Below are 23,089 nucleotides of genomic sequence, written 5' to 3' on the forward strand. Positions count from 1 at the left end.
CCCTTTAAGGATGAAGCCTGATGGGAAATGTATTCGGGATGTGTGTTAGCGGGACTGCCTGGTGTGTGTGTGTGAGTGAAGAGAGAGAGCGGAGAAGGGGGAAAAGTAACGGTTAGCTACAGAAGAGACGGAAAGAAAATAAATAAAAGGAATATAATAACTCCCTCGACAGCCAGAGTTGTGTCAGCGATGCTCGCTGTGAGTAAACTGTTTCAGCCCACTGTACGCGGTGTTCGTGCCTTAGAGAAGAAATAAAGTTCGGTGAAGCAGTTTCCTGCGCCTCCTTCGATCTTTTTGCTAGCGGAGTTGACCTGTATAGTAAGCTGTTGCCGGCTACGAGTCAGTTATGGAACCTTCAAGTAACTGCCAGAGGTTTCCTTACTACGGTTCGGGCCGCGGATCTGGCGCGGTAACACCTGTATCTGATTGAGGAATCACTCATCTTTGGAAAAGAGAGTTTATTACAGAGAAATGGCTCTTTCCAAAATAAAAGCTATACTATACGCTTCTTCTGGGCTATATTCTCAGCAGCATATTGTAGCGGGTCAGGGCTGTTCGGGGTTCTGTTTGTACAGTTATGTTTTGTTTATGTTGCCATAGTGACGGGTGACGCCCTCTCGCTGCGACGGTGTGTCCTTCCGGGGTCAGAGGGCGCCCTGTGTGTTGTTGTTGTTGCTGTGCGGTTGCGGCGCTGAGCAGTTAGCTAGCGGCAGTGTTCTTCTGCAGATGTCAATAAACGGCTGTGCTCCCTGGCTAGGGAAGCAAGACCAAACGATACCTCCGTCTCCTCCTTGTCTGAGCTCGCCACAATATTAAACATATCAGGTCCCCATAAGGAGAATCATGTGCTAACGGCTGTCTAAATGACCCGGGTAAAGTTTGTAGCATGCATGCTTGTTGTTTTTGTCTGCTTCCACTTGTCTTTGCACTAGGATGATGTCGGCGTAAATGTGCAGTCATATTCGTTGTGTTCCCACTAGTGCTGTCAGCGTTAATCTCGTTGAAATGACGTTAACGCCACAACATGGCAAATCTCCGTTAACGAGCTACCCCTGCGTGGGGCTAGACGGCTAACACGTTAACGAGCTAACTGCGCGCTAACACACTAGTTCCCACCCATGTAATTGAGCATTGCGTGGCACATCCAACATACTGTTTTACTTTAGTCCATGACCAAAATAATTCCAAACGTCAGATCTGAATGAGGGTGGGGGAGGTTCAATTTGCCATGTTGCAAGGAGAGCTTAACTTCTGTCTCGCTAGCTTGCCCTGCTCTCTTCCTTCTGATGATGCTGTCTGTGTTGAGCACCCCTACTAGATACACTATATTGCCCAAAGTATTCACTCACTCACTGTGTTCCAATCACTTCCGTAGACACAGGTGTGTAAAATCAAACACCTAGGCATGCAAATTGCTTCTGCAAACATTTGTGAAAGAACGAGTCGTTCTCAAGAGCTTAGTAAATTCCAGCGTAGTACCATGATAGGATGCCACCTGTGAAACAAGTCCTGTTGTGTAAATCCCTCAGTACTAAATATTCCACAGTCCACAGATGTAAAGAAGTCCTGTACCTTCTACCTGTCCCCTTAAAGCCCCCGATTCATTTGGAAAATGAAGATAAAATTTGATTTGTAATTCCTTCTGTCTGAAATCAGCTACAGAATAAATTAAATCTCAGGTCATGCTAAATTAATTCAGGGTCATTCTGTGATGATACTGGATATGACTGGGTCTTTTTAAAGCTTTTTAGTTTTTTTGTCATTCATAGATCTTTATATATTCTTGAGTATACTGGCATCTTTAGTTCTTGTTGTAGTTAAGTGTTCACTTAAGCTTTAGTTATGTTCTCACTTCCTGTTTCATAGTTTCGCCTCTAGTGTGCTTAGACGGCTGCCCTGCGACCCGGCCCCGAGTAAGTGGAAGAAAATGGATTGACGGACAACAACCTCCCGTGGACTCAAAAGGTGATTTTTATTACAGCAAATCCATTCGAATCTCAACATCTTTCAAAGAGCAGGTTAAACATACAAAAGCTCACTTAACATGTTTTTTTTTGTTTTTTTTTATTAAATATGTAAAAAGCAGGTCAAGTTATTCACAAATAAAATGCAAACATGCAACACGATTTTTTGTCGGGGAATGCATAATGAGTGGGACATAAAAAAAGAAAACAAAACATTTACCATTCATTAATTATTGACAGTACATGTTTACATTCTTTTTCATTTACACAATAATATATGACTAAAGCATCGTGGTGCACTGCCCAGTTCAATATTAGTAAATGCAATATTAAGAAAGGGTATACAATGTACTTACTGGAATATAGTGTAACAAATTGCTCAGTGAACTGACATCTCCCTAAGACCTGTGATTAAAAAAAATAATAATAAAAAAATATCCCAACAGTTCCAGCGGAGGTTTACAACTTAAAACTGCTGCTTCATCATAAGACTACTCCACAATGTTTCTTCCTTCCCTATGTTTACGGTTTAAATCTCTATCACTAAAGCCACCTTGTGTGGTGGGAACAAACGCTAAGCCGAGCACACTGATTATCTGAAATCTTGTAATTTGTAATGACAGCTGTGACACAGTCATACAGTTGGGATTTAACTACATTTTATTATCCTCCTTCACGAGGATGCAATTCAGATCCTTGCACTATTCCTAAGTCTTAATAACAACAACAATAATAAATACGGTGAGGGTCTATGGACAGATTGTCCAATACGAAGTCAAATGTCAGTGCAACATATGGAAGGAGGTTAAATAAGAGCTACTACGAGCCCTTCCAGGGCTTTGCTTATTGCATTCTTATGATTAATATTGTTGATATGAAAAAAAAAAAAAAAAGAAATAAAAATAGCAGGGAGTCTAACACTTGCACTGACAGGTAGTGGTTACCTGTCTAAACTTCAGCATTTCATCACATCTACTGCAGGATTTGAATTGACTTTGCGCCCACACAGTCCTCTGATGGTCTGAGCTTGTCCGCTGGTGGAGGTCATTGCCACAAACCCGCCACAGCAGTTCACCAAAAGTCACAAGAAACATTGAACAGTGAGCAGAGGGGTACAAAAAAAAACCCAAACAAAAACCTGTGATGGTGCTTCTTTCAGGAGGCTTCTTCATGTGCTCAGTTTCGGAGAAGATGAAAAATGAGGACAAATGAAAATCCTTTAACAGTTCTCACATAGTCAAAAAAAATTAAATTAAAAAAATAAAATAAAGAGAGAGTGGGGTGTAACTGCGGTGAAGGATGATGGCAGTCAGTATTCATCCTGCTCCTCCTGCTGATCGTCTGGCACCTCCTCGTGGGCTTGCTGGTCCACTTCCTGTCCGTCGCCCTCAGCTAGCTCCCCTCGTTCCTAAAAAAGAAAAGAGAGCGAGTTGAGGCAAGTGCATGTGACTGCACACAAACACTGAATTAAATCCACATGATTTCCTCAACAAAGAATAAGAACGATCCTGCTTGGATCAATCTAAAGGCCCGGACTGACCTGCTCATCGGAGGCGTACAGGATCTCCATTAGCCGATCGACAAACGGGGCGTTTTCCTCCCCCTGTTCCTGACAGAGCAGCTCCACCTCTCGCAGCTTGCTGAAGTAGTAGTCTCGCTCCTTCTCCACTCCTTCCAGTGCCAACTTTAGTGTGTTCACCTGCAAAAATAAATGTTCAAGCATTTCAAAACACACAAACTCTGAACAGACTCCCAACGTTAAAAGATAAGCAGAGAAGAAACACAAAGCTGATTAAAACTGATCCGAATGATTCTTTCTAAGAAAACGACTCAAGATAAACTGTTTAACTGACACAAGTTGTCTTCAGTTACATGTGATTTGAGCACTAGAGCAGCTCTGAATGATTGAATGCAATCATTATATCAGTAAAGGATCTACTGATCAGTTAAGTCTTTGTCTTCTATTCACCAGTTTCTGCTTAACAAATGTACATAAAATAAATAAATAAATAAAATAAAATGCTGCCTGGCAGCATTTTCTGGCTTGTGGTCACTGCACAAGAGCTCCAAGCCCGCTTCTTCTTAGTTTAATCCTTGGCTTGAATCTGACATGTACTGTACCAAATTTAATGCAGCCAGCAACATTTTGGATCTCAGAGTGGAACAACTACACAATATCCACACAGCATTTAGCAGCTTTGTATGCACAGGGGTTTTTTTTTGTTTTGTTTTTTTAAACCAACCACATACAGTGCCTTTAAAATGCCTCAGTGCTATTTTTAATATTTGGAAACAAGTTGAATGTATGCTAAGATTTTAAATCTCTAGTACTTTGAATCTCCAAATATGACGTGTCAGGTGTAACATTAATCACAGCCTATTTCTATACCAGCTTTCTAAGGAACCATTAGTCTATCCACAGAGTGAGAAGTGGATTTAGGTCTGACTCCTAATTTGACACAGACTGTATATAAAAGATAGATGTAGCTCCAGGTCTGAAAAGTGAAATGTACAAGTGCCTTAAATCTGCACCCTTTCTTACAGCCAGCAGGGGGCGACTTTGGCCATGTTCCACAAAGCAGGTTTAACAAACTCAGTTTGAGTTTTGAGTGCCACAGAAGTTGATCACAGCTATTAGTTATTATTGAATCATTTCTGAGTATGTTCTCTCTCAGTCAAGCGTATGTGTAGCAGAAGAAAAGCCATCATCAATGGAGCTCCAATACCAGGATTCACCATGGCAACAAGTAAATGAAGAGACGACCCTCCATTTTAATCCAGTGGACGGAGGAACACGAATCAGTGTCAGTGAGGACCATGCCAGGAAGCTAGAAAACAGCAATTTTATTCTGGCATTCGCCCACACTGATTACCAACCTGATTCAGTGAGGGCCAACCAACCAATTTTACATTGGACCACAACCACGACCAAACAGTTAAAGCCTGGAGGGACAACATGCAGACAACTGAAGATAAAACTATATCTTATCAAAGAGAAAAGACGGTTTACTTACCGACCTGTAATATTAGACCCAGTAATACAAATCTGGGCAATTTGGAGTGAAAAATGTGTCAAAACTCCTGCACTTAACGACTGTACTTCAACATGAAATGACTCGTCTTTCAAATTTAGTTCCATTCAAAAATATATACATAGTAAATTCAGACTCACACATCAACTCCAACACGATGCCAACTGTGACGGGCAGTTTTCCATTAGTGCAACTGATTATGACACATCAAATATAATTCACATTGATTAGTGGTTGTGTGTCTCTGCAGTTTCATGCAGGCTGATTTACACAGTGATCACCGCAGTAACATATGGGAGATTCAGTGCAGGGGAGCTGGCTGACAGCCTGACAGAGACAGAGTCTTCAACCCTATTTATGCTCGCCGCATTGGTCACTTCTCACACCGATGTGCTGATATTGCACAGCTACGTCCATTTCTACTCGTCACTGTGGCGCTTTTGTCTCTTTGCGACCTTCTTCAGCTGCTGTAGAAATCTTTCTCCATGAGTTCTGTACCATATGGGAATCCCTGCGCTCCTGCATACATGTGTCATATATATGCCCATATAGACTGCCTTGCCTCAAGCCTGTCAATTTTTTAAATAGCTGAGGCTGCAATAGCTCCAAAGCTACGTAAACTGAAAAGGTGCACGGCTGGCCGAAAAAAATGCCAAAACATGCCATGCCTTACTGCAAGTGACATCACTTCTGTCATTTGGTGAGAGCAGTGAGCATAAACTGGCCCTTAGATAAACATAGAATAAATTCTACAGTCTATCATTCTATGATGTTAATAAATTAGGATCCAGTTATTTGAGTCACAATAACATTGAGTAACAATTTTAAAAATGCTAGGTGACTTCCTACTTAGTTATTGCATTCAAAAGATTTCCAGAAAACTTGACCTCTGACCTTGAGGTCACTGAGATTCGAACTCATCCAAGATTTTAAATAGATACACCTGTGTTATCACTTTCAAAATCCTACATTTCCTCATTTTCAAGTTATCACATTCACAAATGGATGTCCATGCCGCCACCCGTTACGGTATTGTTATCGCCCTACCAGCCATTTACAGCTGAAAGGTTTATAAAAAATTAACATTTTAAAAAAAGCTCACAATTGAGCTGTACACAGACATACCTGCTCAGTAAGATGCGTGACTTGTGCTTCCAGTTCTTTCTCTCCTTTGGCAGGAGTTGACACGGATGCGGGGATCTTTTTGGCGGACGAGGGTCTGGATGTTGGCGTTGAAGACTTAGGAGTAGTAGAGCTCGACCTGGATGCTCCTGCAGCGAAGAAATATTTATGAATAAAGGGTCGCTTGTCACTATATCTGAGTGTAAACTTGACAAATCAGACCCAATAATCACAGGAGCTGATATATGAGCAGGAAAAGTAACAGTCTAGCCATTTGATACCATATACATCCAGTGCAAAGGTGTCAAAAAAAATGTGCAGATAACAGTAAGCATACATGCATAATTTATAACCTTCGTTTTGTTTTATTCATCAGTTCAATCTTACCTGCGGTAGGAGAACTGGCTGCATGGTGAGACTTCTTTGGCAGGTTGAAGATTTGCTCACCGGGATCAGGCGGGGGGATGGCATCCTGACCCTGCCTGGCTGCAACTGGGTCGTAATCTTTGCCATCGTAATTGGCGTCAAAGAACTTCTTAAACCACTGGATGAAATCGAGATTGTCCTGAAATCTGCCTTTGACCAGTTTCTCCACAGGAATAATCTGAACAAAAAAAAAAAAAAAAAAAAAAAAAGACTGTTAAAACCCCCGAACAGTAAAGCGAGGTGAAAAAAAAAAAAAAAAAAAAAAAAGGAAGGTAAAAGATATTCAGGACACTCACCTTGTCCACGTTCATCCTTTTGAAGGATGCCTGCAGCAGTTTGAAATTGTGAATGTACTCGTGTTCTAGTTTAGCTTGAAACTTGACCTTCTTAAGACTGATGCAGCCAGGGAAGAGCAGATCCATGAACTGGCAATAAGCAGCTCCTAAAGAATTATTAATAATAAAAATAGTTAAGCACCACAAGAATAATTATGTGTGGGGGGGGGGGGGGGTGGAGAGCAGAACACTGAAAAACATGCCGTGAATAATCCTGACCACACTCTGCACCACTTACTCTCTAACAGACTGATGGTGCTACCACAGTTACAGGAAATCTTTTCTACTCGTGCAATAACTCTTTAAAATACACACGTCTGTCGGGCAGGGAATCATCTGTTCTCCCATGTTAACAGCTTAAATAAACTCTGCCGTCAGAACACTTAAAACTGTGTACAATAAGCAACTTTATTGCACTGCACTGTTATACGGAGTCACTTGAATGTGATTTGATATTTACTGTGTTGTTACTACGTTTAGCCAGCTTTTTTTTTTCTTTTCTTGGTTAAATTTGAGATATTTTACTTTGTTATATTATATTATTACCTATTATTTCATCTTTCCAGCCTGTCCTGGGTCTGTCCTGCTAGCAAGATATGTACAAAACACTTCACCTAGGAGTCATCCTAGGTGAACCACCTCAACTTTCTCAGAGTAGCAGCTGTACTAAGATTTCCTCCTGAATGACCGGTTTTGTCACAGCGCATTTTATCTTATTGATCTATATACTATAAACCCATTTTCTTAAAGGCAGTGTTTAATCTTAAATTTTAGCTGCTGTAACAAAAGCATTCACAAAGTTTGGAGATAAATAAAGTACATCTTATGTTATTGCACACAGTCTACAATTCTTTTTTTTTTTTATGCCTGCCTTTGTACATGTGAGGCTTTTCATGTCCAGATCCTTGACCTCATTTCTTTAAAAAGACAAATATTAATGAGCTTTCACATTAACATGGCTCACATAACCTGAAGCTTAGTGATCCATTTGAAAAGAGGACACCAACTCAACCTTAGGTAAAGCTCACATGAACCCAACCAGGGAGCTCATGAGAAAACCATCTAAACCAAACCACACCCTGAGAAAAGGGGGTGGGTGTGCATGTGTTTGTGTAGGCAGAGGGTGATTGAAATTGGATTACTTGGTCACAGCAGGAGAGCACACGGCAGAGTTTATTTATAGACAACTCTCTTCCAGGGAGAGGTGAACATGTTTCCACAGGTTGCTTTAACCGCCAGCTTACACCGAAAGCTATTCAGGCGAAGACCAACCACTAAAAACACACCCCCCCCATTTCAGACAGCGAGTCGGGCACAGGAGGAGGAAGGAAGAGGATGAGCTGAAGCGAGAGAGAAGAACAAGTTTTTTTTCCTTTCTTTTTAAAGGTCCGTCTGATCTCACCTGAGGAGAGCTGCTCCACTTTCGTGTAGTTTAGGCAGAGGATATCGTTAACCCAGGCAGTAATGTCATGCCTGCTCATAGTCTCCTGGGTTATTGAGGTAGAGTATACGTTGACCGCCATCCCCCAACTGCAATAGAAAGGAAACAACACTGAAAAACAAAAGCTAGGTTGCTGTGATAGATGTCCTATTTCTTTCTGTCTCAAGTCAGTTTGTTGGTCTTCAAAAATGGGACAACTTCTCAAATAGGTTAAGATTTTAAGACATGGTGACAAGGGGCTGCTATTTACTGTGAGACGATGTATTTAAAAAAAAAAAAAAAGTCTCCTCAGAGACTCAGCTATCTGCAGTCCCTGGGAAAGTCAAATAAGAATCGGTAATACACAAAAAAACATCAATAAACAGTTTATACTAATGCAAATTCAGTTGACTATTCAATATACAATAAAACAGCCCGGCTTAAATTATTTCAAAACACAAAGACAATATCTAAATCACATTTCCTTTTCACATGAAATACATTAAAATTATGTCTCAAGACTTTAAAATCTAAAAAAGACCACAAAAAAAGAGCAGCTGGACAGTTAATGTTGTTTAATTAGAACAACTACTGGCCAAACAAATCCTAACTGCTTTGCTCATGTTTAGCCCAATCAGTTAAACTATACAGAATTGTATAATCTCTTAAATAAAATCTTCAGCCTGGAAACCAAACAGTGAGACTGCATCTAGACATAGCACACGAGTTGATCTTTAGCATTTCTCCACATGCCCAGACTGACCCGCAAAGAAGCCCAGCAGCATAAAACATACTCTGAACCCCCCCCAATGCCACTGGACCCCTGGCTGCTACATGTCAACAATACTAATGTCCACATTATCGTCCTCAGGTGTGACACACAGAGTCCAAAGCCCTCCCTAACAGTCTGTCATAGACTGTTAGGCAAACTATAACACAAAGCAGCAGAGGTGCAGATAAGATCACAGTTTGATACTGGAAATACAAGTTTGGGCTTGGAGATTGAAATCTGGCATGAATCAATGTTATCTTGGGCAAAATGATCTCTGTATGCAAGACTATCTGCTTAACAAGTTAAGTCACATTAAAATACCCACACAGCAGTGGAACACGGGACAAAAGCACAGCAATAAATTTAAGAAATTACCCTGGGTTTGTGGGGGTAACTTTGTCTGCAAACTCAAAGCAGATTCAATTATCTCAGCATAAACAGTTCTTTGCTATACACTTTAAGAAACAGTCATATCTGAGCAGGGACTCTCCGCCTTTTGGTTTTAGAACTGAAAAGGCTTCTCAGATGAGAGGTGAAATGTCTTTAAGAAGTCCAGTCCCTTTATTTCCAAGCTCCTTAAAATATATGAGCAGTTTTTTTTTTTTAACCAAATCAATGACTGAGTGAGGTGATGATGTACTGTAGATACTTATAATACATTGCAGGATGAAAAAGGGATCTTTTAATTTGACTTTTCCTGCACAGCGGAGCAGACAGAAGCTGTTGCAAAGGCTGATTAGATTTGATCTGATTGCAAAACTGTGACTTTGGAGGCCTCAGGGCACCTGCTCTACTTGCAGTATGCATACTGAAAGCATGCAATGTGCCAAAGATACATCAGTAAACTCAAACTTTGACCCTTAAGCTACACATTTAAAAGAAGCCAACAAAACAGTTATTTCTTCCTAATTCATTGTTAACTCTTAGCGTGAGACACTGTGGAAGGAAAGTCTGCACATGAGTGGACATCCCACCTGAGAATATCTGAAATATGAAAAAAATATCATTCAGAGAATTGCAACAGAGCATCATAATAATGGAAATGAGCTCTTTAATACACAATCAGTAATATATAAACATGCAAATATGTCATTGCACATATTACTGCAGCTTTATAATGTTCCTGTGCAAGGAGCCAAGCTGTGCAACAAACATTTCACAGACAAGAATAGCTGCATTAAAAGAAACACCCATCTGGTGGTTTTATAACCGCGATAATATGGTGCCAAATCATCCCCCTCAAACAGACACCAGGATATGCAGCATAATAATAACCCCAACCATTCAGCGTTAAAGTTGGGTTATCAGACCACTGCAGCAGCAGCAGCAGCAGCAGAGCCTCGGCTCTAGGAAGGAAACTGGGCCAGCCCCTCTCCATGTCAACAAAGCGGATGTATGCGCCACTTAGCATGCTTTGTTAGCCTTGCAGGGATAGCCTGCCGACACCAGGGCTGGGCATGATGCTTCAATTCAATAAGAAGAAACCGGGCTTGTGCGGCAAGTCTTAGTAGAGGGTCTCCCCCTTACAGACACCCACAGTACAACACCACCCAGACACATATTAATGGCGACAGTGGGGGGGATTCAGTAGCTGCGGAGTGTCAAGTCACGATGGGAATATTCTAGCAGCAGCAGCAGGAGGAGGAACAGGAGGAGCTGTCTGTGTAGTCCTGTCATCTGACAAGCTGGACCCACTCCTCCAAAAAACGTGCCTGTACCATTGCGCACCACCAAATACAATAAAACAGTTGACAGCGTTACATGCTAGTCCCAGCAGTGGTTTCGGGTGCTACTGGAGAAGCAGGGGGAGGGTTTAAGCTAACTTAAGAGCGATTTACGACACAGTGTCGGGTACAGAGGGCTAACATGACAGGGGAGTGTGATTGGTGAGTGGGGGGAAAAAGCGGATGGGTGCAGGGAGGAAAACGCCGAAGAAGAGGAGGAGGCCGGATTGCGGGTTTTTTGGGGGGGTCTGCAGCGGTGTGATTTTCTTTTCCTGACATTAAACCAAATGCAACATTTCACTGGTTTACCTGTAGGCGCGCTCTCCTCGCACTGTATTTTTCCTGTAAGGAATGATGTTGGTTCCGTTGTCCTGGACGATGTCGTTGTTATTCTCTCCATTTGGGGAAAGGGCTTGGGTGGGACCGGGCATTTGGGTCTCTAAAATGTTGAACAGAAACTCTGTTCTCTCTCTGGCCGAGGGGGGACGAGGGGAAAAAAAGCAAGAGGAACGATGCAAAATGCTAAGAAAGTGCCGCACCTCCGGGGCTCTCTCTCCTTCTGTCTGCTTATTCCTCACAAATCTCTGCCCTAATGACGTTGCTGCTCCCTGTACCACGTGACTCGCGGGGTTGGCTGCCTGTTTTCCCTATGGTGGGCTATTTCAGTACACCAAAATTTCATTGATTACTTGAGTGCTGAAAAGTATCGCCGGGGAGGTCAGATCGATGTGTGATGCTCGTCGCTTTTTGAGGTGCGGCGAGGGGATTTATTAAAAGGGAAAAAAAACAACAACAAAAAAACTCAGAGGCGACAACCAATCAGCTAAAAAGAAGGGATGGGAATAAAGGGAAGACGCAGCATACCCACTTCACCTTGATTAGATCATCAGATAGCTGATTGGTATTAAAGCAGATGTAGGCAAACGATACCCAGTAGTGTTGGTGATAAAATCATGTCCATTCATGGTGTGTGATAAAATGCTGTTTTGATTACTAACCACGTGATTGAATCAATTAAATTGTGTCCATGAAAATCAGAGGTTGTTGTGTTGGCTCAATATGGGCCCGTGGAGAGGGGGGACTGTGCGCATACAGTTAAAGCAAAGAGTCCGTTACCTTACTAACATAAGTGTAAGCATTTCCTGTCAGTTTTTGACCATTTTTGTTTGAGTTGATTAAACCCCAATAAACAGTCCTGGGGGTTTTACTTTATTGGAACACCAAAACATCTTGAATTTCAGTCAGAAGTTTACACACGCTCATCATGGGCATGAATATCAGGTTAACTTTTAATGATTTCTTTGAGTTGTTCTTTTTCCAGGGTGGAAATACTGTACAGCATACATTTTTTAAAAACATGGTAGTGGTAGCATTATGTTCTGGGGCATCATGTCTAGTGGTACTGGTATATTGCACAAAGTGGACAGAATAATGAAGGAAGACTATCTCCAAATTGTACAACTTCACCTAAAATAGACTCGAATAGACTTCCAAAACCCAAACCTCAATGCCATTGAAAATTTATGGACTACGCTTAAAGCTGGGTCTGTGCCACGAAACCAACAACTTTACCGATTCTCGTAAGAAGTGTTCAAATATCCAGCCAGAGTTATGTCAGAAGTTTGTTGATGACTACCAAAAGAGTCTGGTTGAAGAGCATCTTGCTAACAGACATATAACAAAATTTTAGTGGGGGTGCATGAATATTTTTGAGGGTCTGCGGATTAGAGTAAATCCAAAATAAGTTCAAACCAGTTCACAAAATTTAGTTTTTTAAAAGTCATTTAAGATTAATGGTTTACAACAATTCCACCCTGGAAAAAGAACAGCTCAAATGAATCTTTAAAAGCTACAAATTAGCATAACCCTCATGACCATGATGCATGTATGCAAACTATCGATCTAATCAACATCAATTACTCAGCATCATCACCAGTAAATCAACCGAGAACAAGAATCCATTTTATTTTACTTTTTAAATGATCCGAGGAATCTACTTATAATCACAAAATGTCCAATCAGTAAAATAAAATAAAAAATATCACTATTATTTGGGATGTACCAATTGTGAAGCTAATGTGAAAATCAAAATTATGTCATTGACGATAGTCATTTCACCTTTGTTCCAGAGAAACAAAGCAATCCATCCATGTTCTAAACCGCTAACCTAATTTGGGGTCACAGGGGGGCTGGAGTCCACCCTAGTGGTCATACAGTGAAAGCCAGGGTATTTTACTATTTTAAATGTAATTTTAATTATCTTATTTTTTAATTTTTATCTTTATTTTACTTTTATTTATTTTTTTTAACTTATTCAATGTATAATTTCTGGCATGTCAAGTGTACAGCACTTCATGTTCAGCTGGGAGTTGTTCTGAAAGTTCTATATAAATAAATTGCTTCCTTGCTTATACTTTTCTAGCTCTTTAGTACATTTTCTTTTAAATAATTTAGCCATCAAAAACTGATATGACACAAAATATAAACACACCACCTCAATCACAAATACTGGCCTTTATATATCAGTGCATTCTAACCATTACCCAAAATGCAAGTGGTGTCTTCAAATGTCATGAAATCTAAGACAAACAGCAGTATATTAACAATTATGACAAGTAGTTTTCTTTGAGAAAGTGGAAAAAGCATTCCTTTTGCAATTTTAGCTTTTACTAGCTTTGCATCAACATATTAGTCCATAGTGTTGCCTACTAAAATAAACTAAGATTATATTTGGCATTGGCAGCTGTATCACAGCATTTTTAAGCTGGATATGTAGTTAAAGACAGTGTAAAAAAGGATGTAAAGCCTTTAAAACTGGTATTTCGTATTATTTTTGATTTGATTGCCTGACACAAAAGGGGAAATGAATAACAAACAAGACTATATGAACAAATATGCTAAATCAGCATCAACCATAATTTGAGAATAGGTCCATTCCCAATTTCAACATTTACAGATTAATTTTCTGTTCAACAGCAAACCAATTAATCCGTTTATAATTCAGCTGAAACGTACGTTAAAATGTATAAAATGTGTGTAATAGATGTAATTATAAACCACATGAACATCATAAATCAGTATGCACGGGTCTGTGGTTTAAGCGCAAACAACAGTCCTGTGGTTGCTAAGCTCTCTTCTGTTTGTGTTACCAATGTGTTGGTGTTAAACTGCTTTGTTTTGTGTTGCTTTTATCACTGCTGGGCAACCACAGTGAAATGGGACACAGAAATAAGGTCTAAAAAGTGAGCTCTATATAGTTTAAACGCATGTGTGAGTCACTCTATTGGTTTTAGTTGTTGTACAGCGCTTTGTAACTTTTATGTCTGTAAAAGGCATTACATAAATAAATGTAACTAATACAAATATCTCATTTGTATTGATTTTAAAAATGAATTTCTTTTTCACACTATAAGAATAATGATTTGTGCAAATAGCCCAGTATTAATCTGATAATATCAAAATAGCAGAGTCAGTCCAGCCTGTTATGGTTAGTAATCAAGAATGCAATAGTACACATGACGGTATTTAACAGGGATGATGAAAAGCTTTATAACAGCAGGGGACTACGCTACCTGCTGAAAACAGTTAAGCAAAGATGCAGGGATTTTATGCACAAACTATGTTCAAATGACAAAGATGAAGCATTTCTGCTCCTGTTCTATTGCCTTGATTTCTTTCCTACTGTTTCTTATATTTTCTCTGCCACTCCTTTATTTAGAAGACCTAACTGCTATTTGAGACTGAGGACAGGCTTTTACAGTTTACATATAAACTTAAACGGTGATGGTGCAAGAAATACAGGTACAGATGTGAAGGTCTATCCTACAATCTATTCACCACCATCATCGGTCCAAAGGTAAACTCACACCTGAGGTGACTGGACTTTTTCATGTCAGCATGTTTTTGGCCTGCAATGTAAGGGAGCAACTTCCGTTAAACATTAGCAGGGCTTATTTACTGTAATTTGATCCTCAAGTCAACACTCACTCTGATGCAGGGGCCAACAATTTTCTGTCAAAATCAACAATACTGCTTCTAATGTCAAATACTCACAATTCAGAGTCAACAGTCTTTGTGCTCAGCTGAAACTCTTAAATAGAACTCTGGTGCCACCATCAGGCCAAAGCTGAGGTCACAGTTATAAATCAATAAATTTAACTCTAGATGAATGTTTTAAAAATGGAAAACGATATATATAGTCCAGTTTTACTCACTTCTTGTCTTTTGATAATACAATTTTCAGAATAAATATAAGGACTATCTTTTTTAATTGCCCCATATGTACACTCACAGGCCACTACGTTAGGTACACCTACTACTCATTAACATAAATTTCTAATCAGATCATTACACAGCAGCAGCTCGATGCATTTAGGCATGCAGACAGGGTCATGGCGACCTGCTGAATTTCAAAAAGTTGAGAATGGGAAGGAAAGGCAATGTAATCAACTTTGAATTTAATATGGTTGCTGGTACCAGACAGGCAGGTCGGAGTATTTCAGAAACTGCTGATCTACTGGGATCCCAACATAACAGTCTCTAGAGTTTATAGACTAAATAAATGGTCAGAAAAAGAAAAGCTCATTGTCTGAAAATGCCTCAGTGATGCCAGAGATCACAGGAGAATGGTCAGACTCAAAAAGGCAAACTGAGGTTACAATTCAGTCACCAAAATGGGACAACAGAAGATTGGAAAAATGTTGCCTAGTCTGATGAGTTTCAATTTCTGTTGCTACATTTAGATGGTAGGGTCAGAGTTTGGTGTAAAAAAAACAAAACCATAGAGCCATCCAGCATTGCATCAGTGGTTTAACCCGTTTTTGGGATATTGTCGTGGCACACTTTGGGCTCCTGAGTACCAAATGAGGATTGTTTAAATCCCACAGCCTGCTTCAGTACTGCTGCTGACCCCGTCCATCCCTGTATGACCACAGTGTACCAATCTTCTAATGGCTGCTTCCAACAAATAACACACTATGTCACAAAGCTCAAACTCAAGAGTTTTGAAAGCAAAAGGAGATCCAATCTTGTACTAGCATGGTGCAAGTGGCCAGTGAATATACAGAGTTTTATTAACTTAGTTATGAAATGATATAGGACAACAGCTTTTAATATTTTTTGTATCCAAGACATACCAAAGGGCAAGTCAAAGTTTAAAAAGAACACTTGCGCTTACATGTGCAGAAAATAGTCATCTGTTCTCTATCATCTGAAATTTCATTAGTTCTTTTTTTCATTATACTGCCAGGTGATGAAAGCACTTTTGAATAGAACACCTATCTTTCTTGCTCCACTAACAAACAGCTTTAATACAATCAAAACAACAACAACAACAACAACAAAAAGAAAACAAATCAGTTTTCTGTTTCTGGTTCAAATTTTTTTTCCTTTTATGTCATCTGCTGAAGGCTGTGGACATCAACTTTTCCAGTTTGTATTTTACAGACATACACAGCCAATACGGTTGTTTATATGTAAAAAAAATCCATCTCTGTTGGAGAAGCAGCTGAGGCATTGAAGGCTGTACTACCCAGGGGGTGCAGTCAGTTTGTTAGCTTGGAAAGCACCCGCTAACTCTTCCCAAACAAATGACAGAAATGTCACTTGCTGAAGGATGTGTACATTTCTGGTCCAGAACACAGGACAGGTAGGTCTTACAGCAGTTTCTCCTGACAGTTTTATTGCTTTAGGTGTATGTTGTTTTCTCCTTCTGTGATCAGTTTTTACCCCCCTACAAATGTCCACATCAGTATAAATCAGGGCCTTCAACATGTCAAAATTCCATGCATTACTTTTTGTACACTCACAACAGTAATTATAGGGCTTCAACATTTGGAAAACAATGCAAAAGAGCTTTAATCTGAAGCTGCAGATTCCTATATTATTTAACTGTGAAGTTGCTCCCATAATTTACACTATGAGTCTTATTTTTTTTCCATTTGAATCACTCAGATGGAGGTAACAGAAATAAATCAAGGCAGTGAACAGTATGCATAATATTAATCTCTAATTTAACTTGGGAATCTTGTGTGGTCACCCTGAAAGACATTCCCTCTTCTTCTTCTGTAAGGGTGTCAAACATCCAGCACAAGGAACACCCAAGGGTCCAAATTGTGAAATAAATGTAAAGAAGTCATCGATACTTTCAATTAGTCATTAAAGAGTACAAAAAAGTTCATGACTATGTCATGGCAGTAAACTAAGTGTGGAAAGCTGAGTTTGCTCTTATTTTTCATAAAGACTGAGGCTGCACTTCATTATTTGTTAATTTACTGAATATATTTGGTGTGAGGTTTTTTTTGTTGTTTTTTTTTAAATGAGATATTAAGAACTAAGCCCACATTGCTAGTAGTTGGTTTTACTGGGCTCAGCTCATTTGAGAGCAAACTCAAATGCAAGCAGCCCGCAAAACTGAAATGAATTTGACACCACTGCTCTGCTGGGTCAAAAGTACTCTTTGTGTAGTAGTCTACACAAATTCCTGCAGAGCTGAACACAAGGCATAACCAAGACTAATCTCATTAATGACTGAATTGCAGACACTTCCACTGACAGCCACAGGCATGCAATGCTACTTTTCCACTATGGTAATGCTAGAAGCCCTTTCAGACTGACAAGTGACAGCCATACCGTAGCACACTGGGCACAACACAAGCACAGAGGTCTGCTTTGTGTCTGGCAGCAGCACACAGTGAAAGCATGTCATGGTCAAACTTCAGGGAAGGCATGAAAACAGGAAAGTGCGCTCGTCCCAGTGGCCAGAAACTGTACCCCCACCATACCGTGTCACTGCAAGGTGGGTGGGTTAATGTTAACTCTAGGCTGTCACAGGAATAAATTTTTCACTTCCCAATCTGAAGGGCCTGAAGAGGTGGAGCATGCATAGCTTTTTCTAAATATATGGTCAGGTTGTAAAGCCCTAAGAATGAAATATAAACACACACATCCTCTGGGTCTATTACTGCTTACTTCAACTGCAGAGGGATGTTCCTCCGTGCTGCACTTGACAAAAAGAAATTGAAATAAAGAACAGAAATTCTCTTAAAGACAAAAAATGTCCAAGTGCCATTTGACCAACATTTTGAAATGTACAGTATCATCGCAATCTGAGGCAGGTAGCTGATGCTTACCACTACATTACAAAAAAACAACACACTTATAGTTATTGACTGAAATAAAAAGTAGAGTAGATCCATTAACATGAACGCCTATTAGATGCTAAAACACTGTATGGTAGGTTATAAAAACAAAAAAGGAGCAGGAACAAGGAAGCGTAAAGTGCACATCTTTTCTAATTCACACAGGATCAAAGTATATATACAGGCTCACAAATATTCACTCACTCAAATCTTTTCATAAGTGGTACTGAAGGTTGTTGATGGCTACCAAAAGCATCTGGTTTAGATGCTTTTGCTAAGAGACATTTAAACAAATCATTAGTGTGGGTGTACATATATATGTTTGAGGCTGTGTGGATTAGAGTAAATCTAAAATAAATTCAAACTCGTGCACCTAATTTTGTTTTTTTTAAAGTCATTAAAGATGTATGGTGTACAATAATTCTACCTTGGAAAAAGAACAGTTCAAAGAAATCCCAAATTGCCATGATATTCCTGCCCATGATGAGTGTATGTAAACTTCTGACCAAAACTGTGGATAAGTAACAGCGACATTGCTTGATTAAGTCATGGCAGTGGGACGGTAGAAATAAAAGGTTTGTGAGCTTTGCTAGATTGTTTTGGCTCAATTTTAAAGGACCTAATCATGAGGTGAACACAGTCATCCCTTTACAAAAAGCATCAGCATGTTTGGACTAAAATATCCAATGCTGGAGTTTTCCAACTAAAAGTGTCTCAGAAGCTTTTTTCAAAACGGTCTCTTTAAGCTGTGTGGATGCGAGACAGATTAGGAAAAATTACATGTTTTGAAAACTAAAGCATAGTTTTTAGTATGGATGTACCCTAACACTAAAATGAAAAGATATACATCAATCAAATGATGTGTCACATAATGTAATCTTGAGAAACAGCAATCTTATATAATCCCTTGATATAGTTTTAAATGGGGTAAGACAAGGAATACTGAGAGTGGAAATATGGTGACCATTTAACATTCATTCATGTAATTTTAGGAGTACAACTATAAGTTAACTCATAAGTTTTACTAACCTAATAATATGTTAGTTGAGTCAGACTTGAGTAAGACTATGAGTAAAAATGCATTTAGGCTGCAAATTCTTTATCTTTATTCAGTTTATTTATATGACAAGAAATTAATGAGAAATCCAAAAGGGTATAGGTTAAAGGTGAGACTTTTGGAACACCTAAAATCAGCAAAAAAGGAACATTTTAAAAAGAATCGCAACTAAATAAGAAAAAGAAATAAATCGCTCATGTCAAATCCAGCTACAGATGAACTCTCAGTACTTAAAGCATCTTCACACTAAACTGGATAATCATCATCATACATCGTCATTTGTATTCGTTATCCCTCATTTTAAACAGCTTCTGGATATTAAGTGGTAATTGTGGATTGCATGCTTTGTACATCATTTAAACTATGTTATAGTCTACTAAATCTTTGAATTTCTGTGTATTTAATTGAATAAATAATGGATTTAATGACTAGTCATAGAGTTTGTTATCGTTCATATGGCTTTTTTTTAGTAGTAAAAAGACTGCTCGCCTTGTGTTTCCCCACATTCCTACACAGTACGTCATATATAGAGCAATAAGTGAATCTTTTTTTTTTTTAACATAAAAAGTCTTTAAGTGTAAGGGAGCAGCCAGACAGCCGAGAGCTTTTTTTGTCTTGTGAATGCTGCTTGCTGAGGGTTTTGTAAGGGTGGGGTAGCATGTCAGCCCACATCTGGAAGATGATGCTCTTACAGTAAGTGTTGCTATACGTTAGCCTGCAATGAGTCAACACTGGGCTGTGAAGCATCAGGCAGAGTTGTGCTTGCCCTTTTCCCACTAAGAGCTACCCAACCTTTGGTAGAGGATCCCAAATGCACCTCTGTTAATCCGAGCTGCAGGTTGTAGAGGTTATCCAGAAAAACGGGTTAGGATGATATTAAGGGAGAAAAACCCTGTTAGACTGCGAGGAGTCTTTTCCTAAGACCTGAGAGATTGTTAACCCGCTACTTTAGAAAGAAAGTTTTCCTTTGGCATTTAGAAAGGGCATTATCTGCACCCAAGACAAAAGGCGACACTCGTCTATGGTGACCCCTTCTTCATTTCTTCTGTCCCTTCTTTTAGCTGTGGTTGCTGATGAGGGAAAACACCAAACAGTGCTCCTCTTTTCTGAGATTTTTTAAGCGCCTCCACCGCCACCGAGCAGCTAGCTGCTGCACCAAGTCTCGTAAATGAAGCTAACTCAACTTTGTATTAGAAATGACAGACTGCCTGGAAAAGCAAGCTAATGCTATCAAACAGACTTTTACTAAGGTAGACGTGACTTATAAATACAGTATTACATCTTCTCCGGCTAACAGTCAAGTTACAGTTGGCTAATATTTCCTCCTGCCATTACTTTGACAGTGCTGTGACAGCCGACGTATGTCCTGACCCCGGGCAACATCACGGTACAAAACAGCGACCGCCGCTTAAATACGTTCATATTTCCGCATTGATTTTCGCCGTTGCACGTTTCAATTCAAATTCCACACTGAAAATTTTCAGTAAAAGCAAATCTCACTCACCAGTGAACTCCGATCCGCAGGTTACAAGGTGTTAAAAAAAAAAGGCTGTTTTCCGGCTGAGTCACCCCACCCTCAAACGCCCATTCTCGTAAGACGGTGAACTGCGAGCGGAGAGCTGAATGGACAGCGTCTCATCGCTCTTTCTGCTGATTGGTGCGTCGCCGACCTCTGTCATGATATTGACCAATCGAGTTGTGATGCGTTGATCGTTCACAACAATCAGACAGCTTTCTGTCCTGTCGCCTCGTGTCACTTCACTTTTACTCCAGGAAAATGCAAATCGTCCATCTGAAGATGCACGCAGCTGAACACCACCGTTTATAAAATAAATATGTAAAATAATACGAATGAAAGACCTCAAAATTAACAACACCCACACAGGATAAATACTGCTGTATTGATCTGTACACATTACCACACCTACTGCACTCTATGTACATACATTTCGGTGTTTGTTTGTTTTGTTGTTGTTGTTGTTTTACTGTGTATAATGACCATTTGTATATAACATAGTGTTTTGGCATCTATGTACACTATTCTTGTTATTTATTTTTCGATTTTTATTTTTCTAATATAACTAATTCATTTTTCTTCCTGACCCTAGTAATAAATTAATGTTCCCAGTGTGGGATTAATAAAGTCTATGTTTATGTCTAAATCCTGGAAAACTTGTGTATATAGTCAGGCATACTGAGTGATACAATGATGTTTTTTTTTCTCTTTTCTTTTTTTTTTTGCACTGAAGAAAATGGTATTGCTGCTGATATGAGACAGTGGATGCATTTGGCTGATTAATTAATTTCCAAATAATAACTACAGGGGTTTAATCAAGCAAAATTTCCATATATTGTCTGTTTTCAGCACTTGAAATGTAAGACTGGCTGAATTATTTAAACTGAGTATCTGCATATTCTGAGCTGTTGTTCAAAATTAAAATTATATTATTGAAAAAGGTTGTAAGTTAGACATTTGAAGCCATTTTTTTAATTTATGCCCATTATTTTTAAATTCCATATATGGAATGATTGATAAATATAATCATCTTGTGACAATATCATCTTGTAATCATATTGTCATAATGAAAATAATGTTATATGAATACTGCATCATATTATTGTCTCTTGTCTAGTATTCATATATATAATTCATAGATTAAGTTAAATATACAGTTAGATTTTTTTTCCCTCATGTACATGCTAGTGTATTGAAAAACCCAGAATATGATTAAAGTGTAGACTTTCAGCTTTAATTCGAGGTACTTAACAAACATTTTGCATTTACTGTTTATGCTTTTTCAGTGGCTCGTAAATAATTGGGCAACTGACTAGCAAGCAGTTTCATGACCAGGTGGGGCCTTATGTATATCTGTGTGAAAAATTCAAATAAACCTTTCACACAGTTGGCAAAAACTGTAGCAATGGCTAAATTTGATACATGTCTAAAAATAAGGAATGCACTGACTGACTGTCAGTAACACCAAAATGTCCCCCACAAAACACAAAGACAACCAAAAGGGATGATGGCAGAATTATTTCCATGAAAAACAGCTTCACAACACCTAAACAAGACAAGAACGCACTCTGTGGAGGCAGGTGTATTGTCCACGACCACAATGAAATACAAATGATTTACAGCAATGTGCAAACTACTGGTTACACTCACTTATCATAGAACATCCAAAAGAGCCTAAAGCTGAAAATCAGTTCATTATCTTGAGCATACCACATCATATATCAAATATGGTGGAGGAAGTGTTATGATATGGGCATGTATAGCTGCCAGTGGAACAGGGTCACCAGCATTTATTGATGATAGAAGAAGTAGGATGAATTGTAAGGTTAACAGGGCTGTACTCCCTGGTCCGATTCAATCAAATGCTGCAAAACCAATTACACTGAGCTTAACAGCACAGATGGATAATGGCCCAGAGCATACTATAAAAGCAACACAAGAGTAAAGGTAAATAAAAGGCATAGTCTTCAATGGACAAGTCAGTCACCTGAACTCCACCCAGCAGAGCACGCTTTTCACTTACTGAATGCAGAAAAGCAAATGAAAAGCAACTGAAGGCGGCTGCAGTCGAAGCCTAGCAGAGCATCTCACAGCATTTGGTGATGCCCATGGGTTCTAATCTTTAGGCAGTCACTGACTGCAAAGGATTTGCATCCTGGTGTTAAAAACAATCCTGATATTTAAAATTGTCATACATTTTCCCATTACTTCTGAAAATGTATGAGTCTGTCTAAAAACATCTGTAATTCCTTAACAGTTCATGTGAAACTGTTGCACTTCAATGTTTTCCTCCCCCAACCCGGATGACCAACCCTCCCCAAGCCTGGTTCTGCCAGAGGCTTCTTCCTGTTGAAAGGGAGATTTTCCTCCCCGCTGTCACCAGGTGCCTGCTCATAGGAGGTTGTCTGTTTGTTGGAGTTTTCTCTGTATAAAACACTTCGAGGCGACTGCTGTTGTCAGGTTCTTCTATAAATAAAATCTTTGTTGATTGAATTAAAATCCACTGTGGTGGTGTCCAGAAGCAAAAATACAAAAAATAAAAACGTGTCATTGTCCAAAAACCTATGGACCATAATACATCT

The 23,089-nt window shown here is 39.3% G+C and overlaps 1 protein-coding gene across 2 annotated transcripts; it reads right to left on the bottom strand.

The window, feature by feature from the left end:
- Positions 1-1,948: 1,948 nt before the first annotated feature.
- On the bottom strand, positions 1,949-20,595 carry mapre2 (microtubule-associated protein, RP/EB family, member 2). Of its 2 annotated transcripts, none has more exons than XM_040020552.1 (7): positions 20,496-20,595; positions 8,282-8,409; positions 6,841-6,986; positions 6,506-6,722; positions 6,122-6,267; positions 3,505-3,663; positions 1,949-3,372 (listed from the first exon to the last, which is right to left on the bottom strand). In XM_040020552.1, the coding sequence occupies exons 2-7, from the start codon at positions 8,400-8,402 to the stop codon at positions 3,274-3,276; spliced, it is 888 nt and encodes a 295-aa protein (XP_039876486.1). In that variant the 5' UTR covers positions 8,403-8,409; positions 20,496-20,595; the 3' UTR covers positions 1,949-3,273. The 2 variants fall into 2 exon arrangements, with proteins under 2 accessions (XP_039876486.1, XP_039876477.1); XM_040020543.1 differs by lacking the exon at positions 20,496-20,595 and adding an exon at positions 11,105-12,528.
- Between the last annotated feature and the right edge of the window lie 2,494 nt (positions 20,596-23,089).

This window comes from Simochromis diagramma, unplaced genomic scaffold (assembly GCF_900408965.1).
Source record: "Simochromis diagramma unplaced genomic scaffold, fSimDia1.1 OVJJ01000205.1, whole genome shotgun sequence".
NCBI classification, from domain to species: Eukaryota; Metazoa; Chordata; class Actinopteri; order Cichliformes; family Cichlidae; genus Simochromis; species Simochromis diagramma.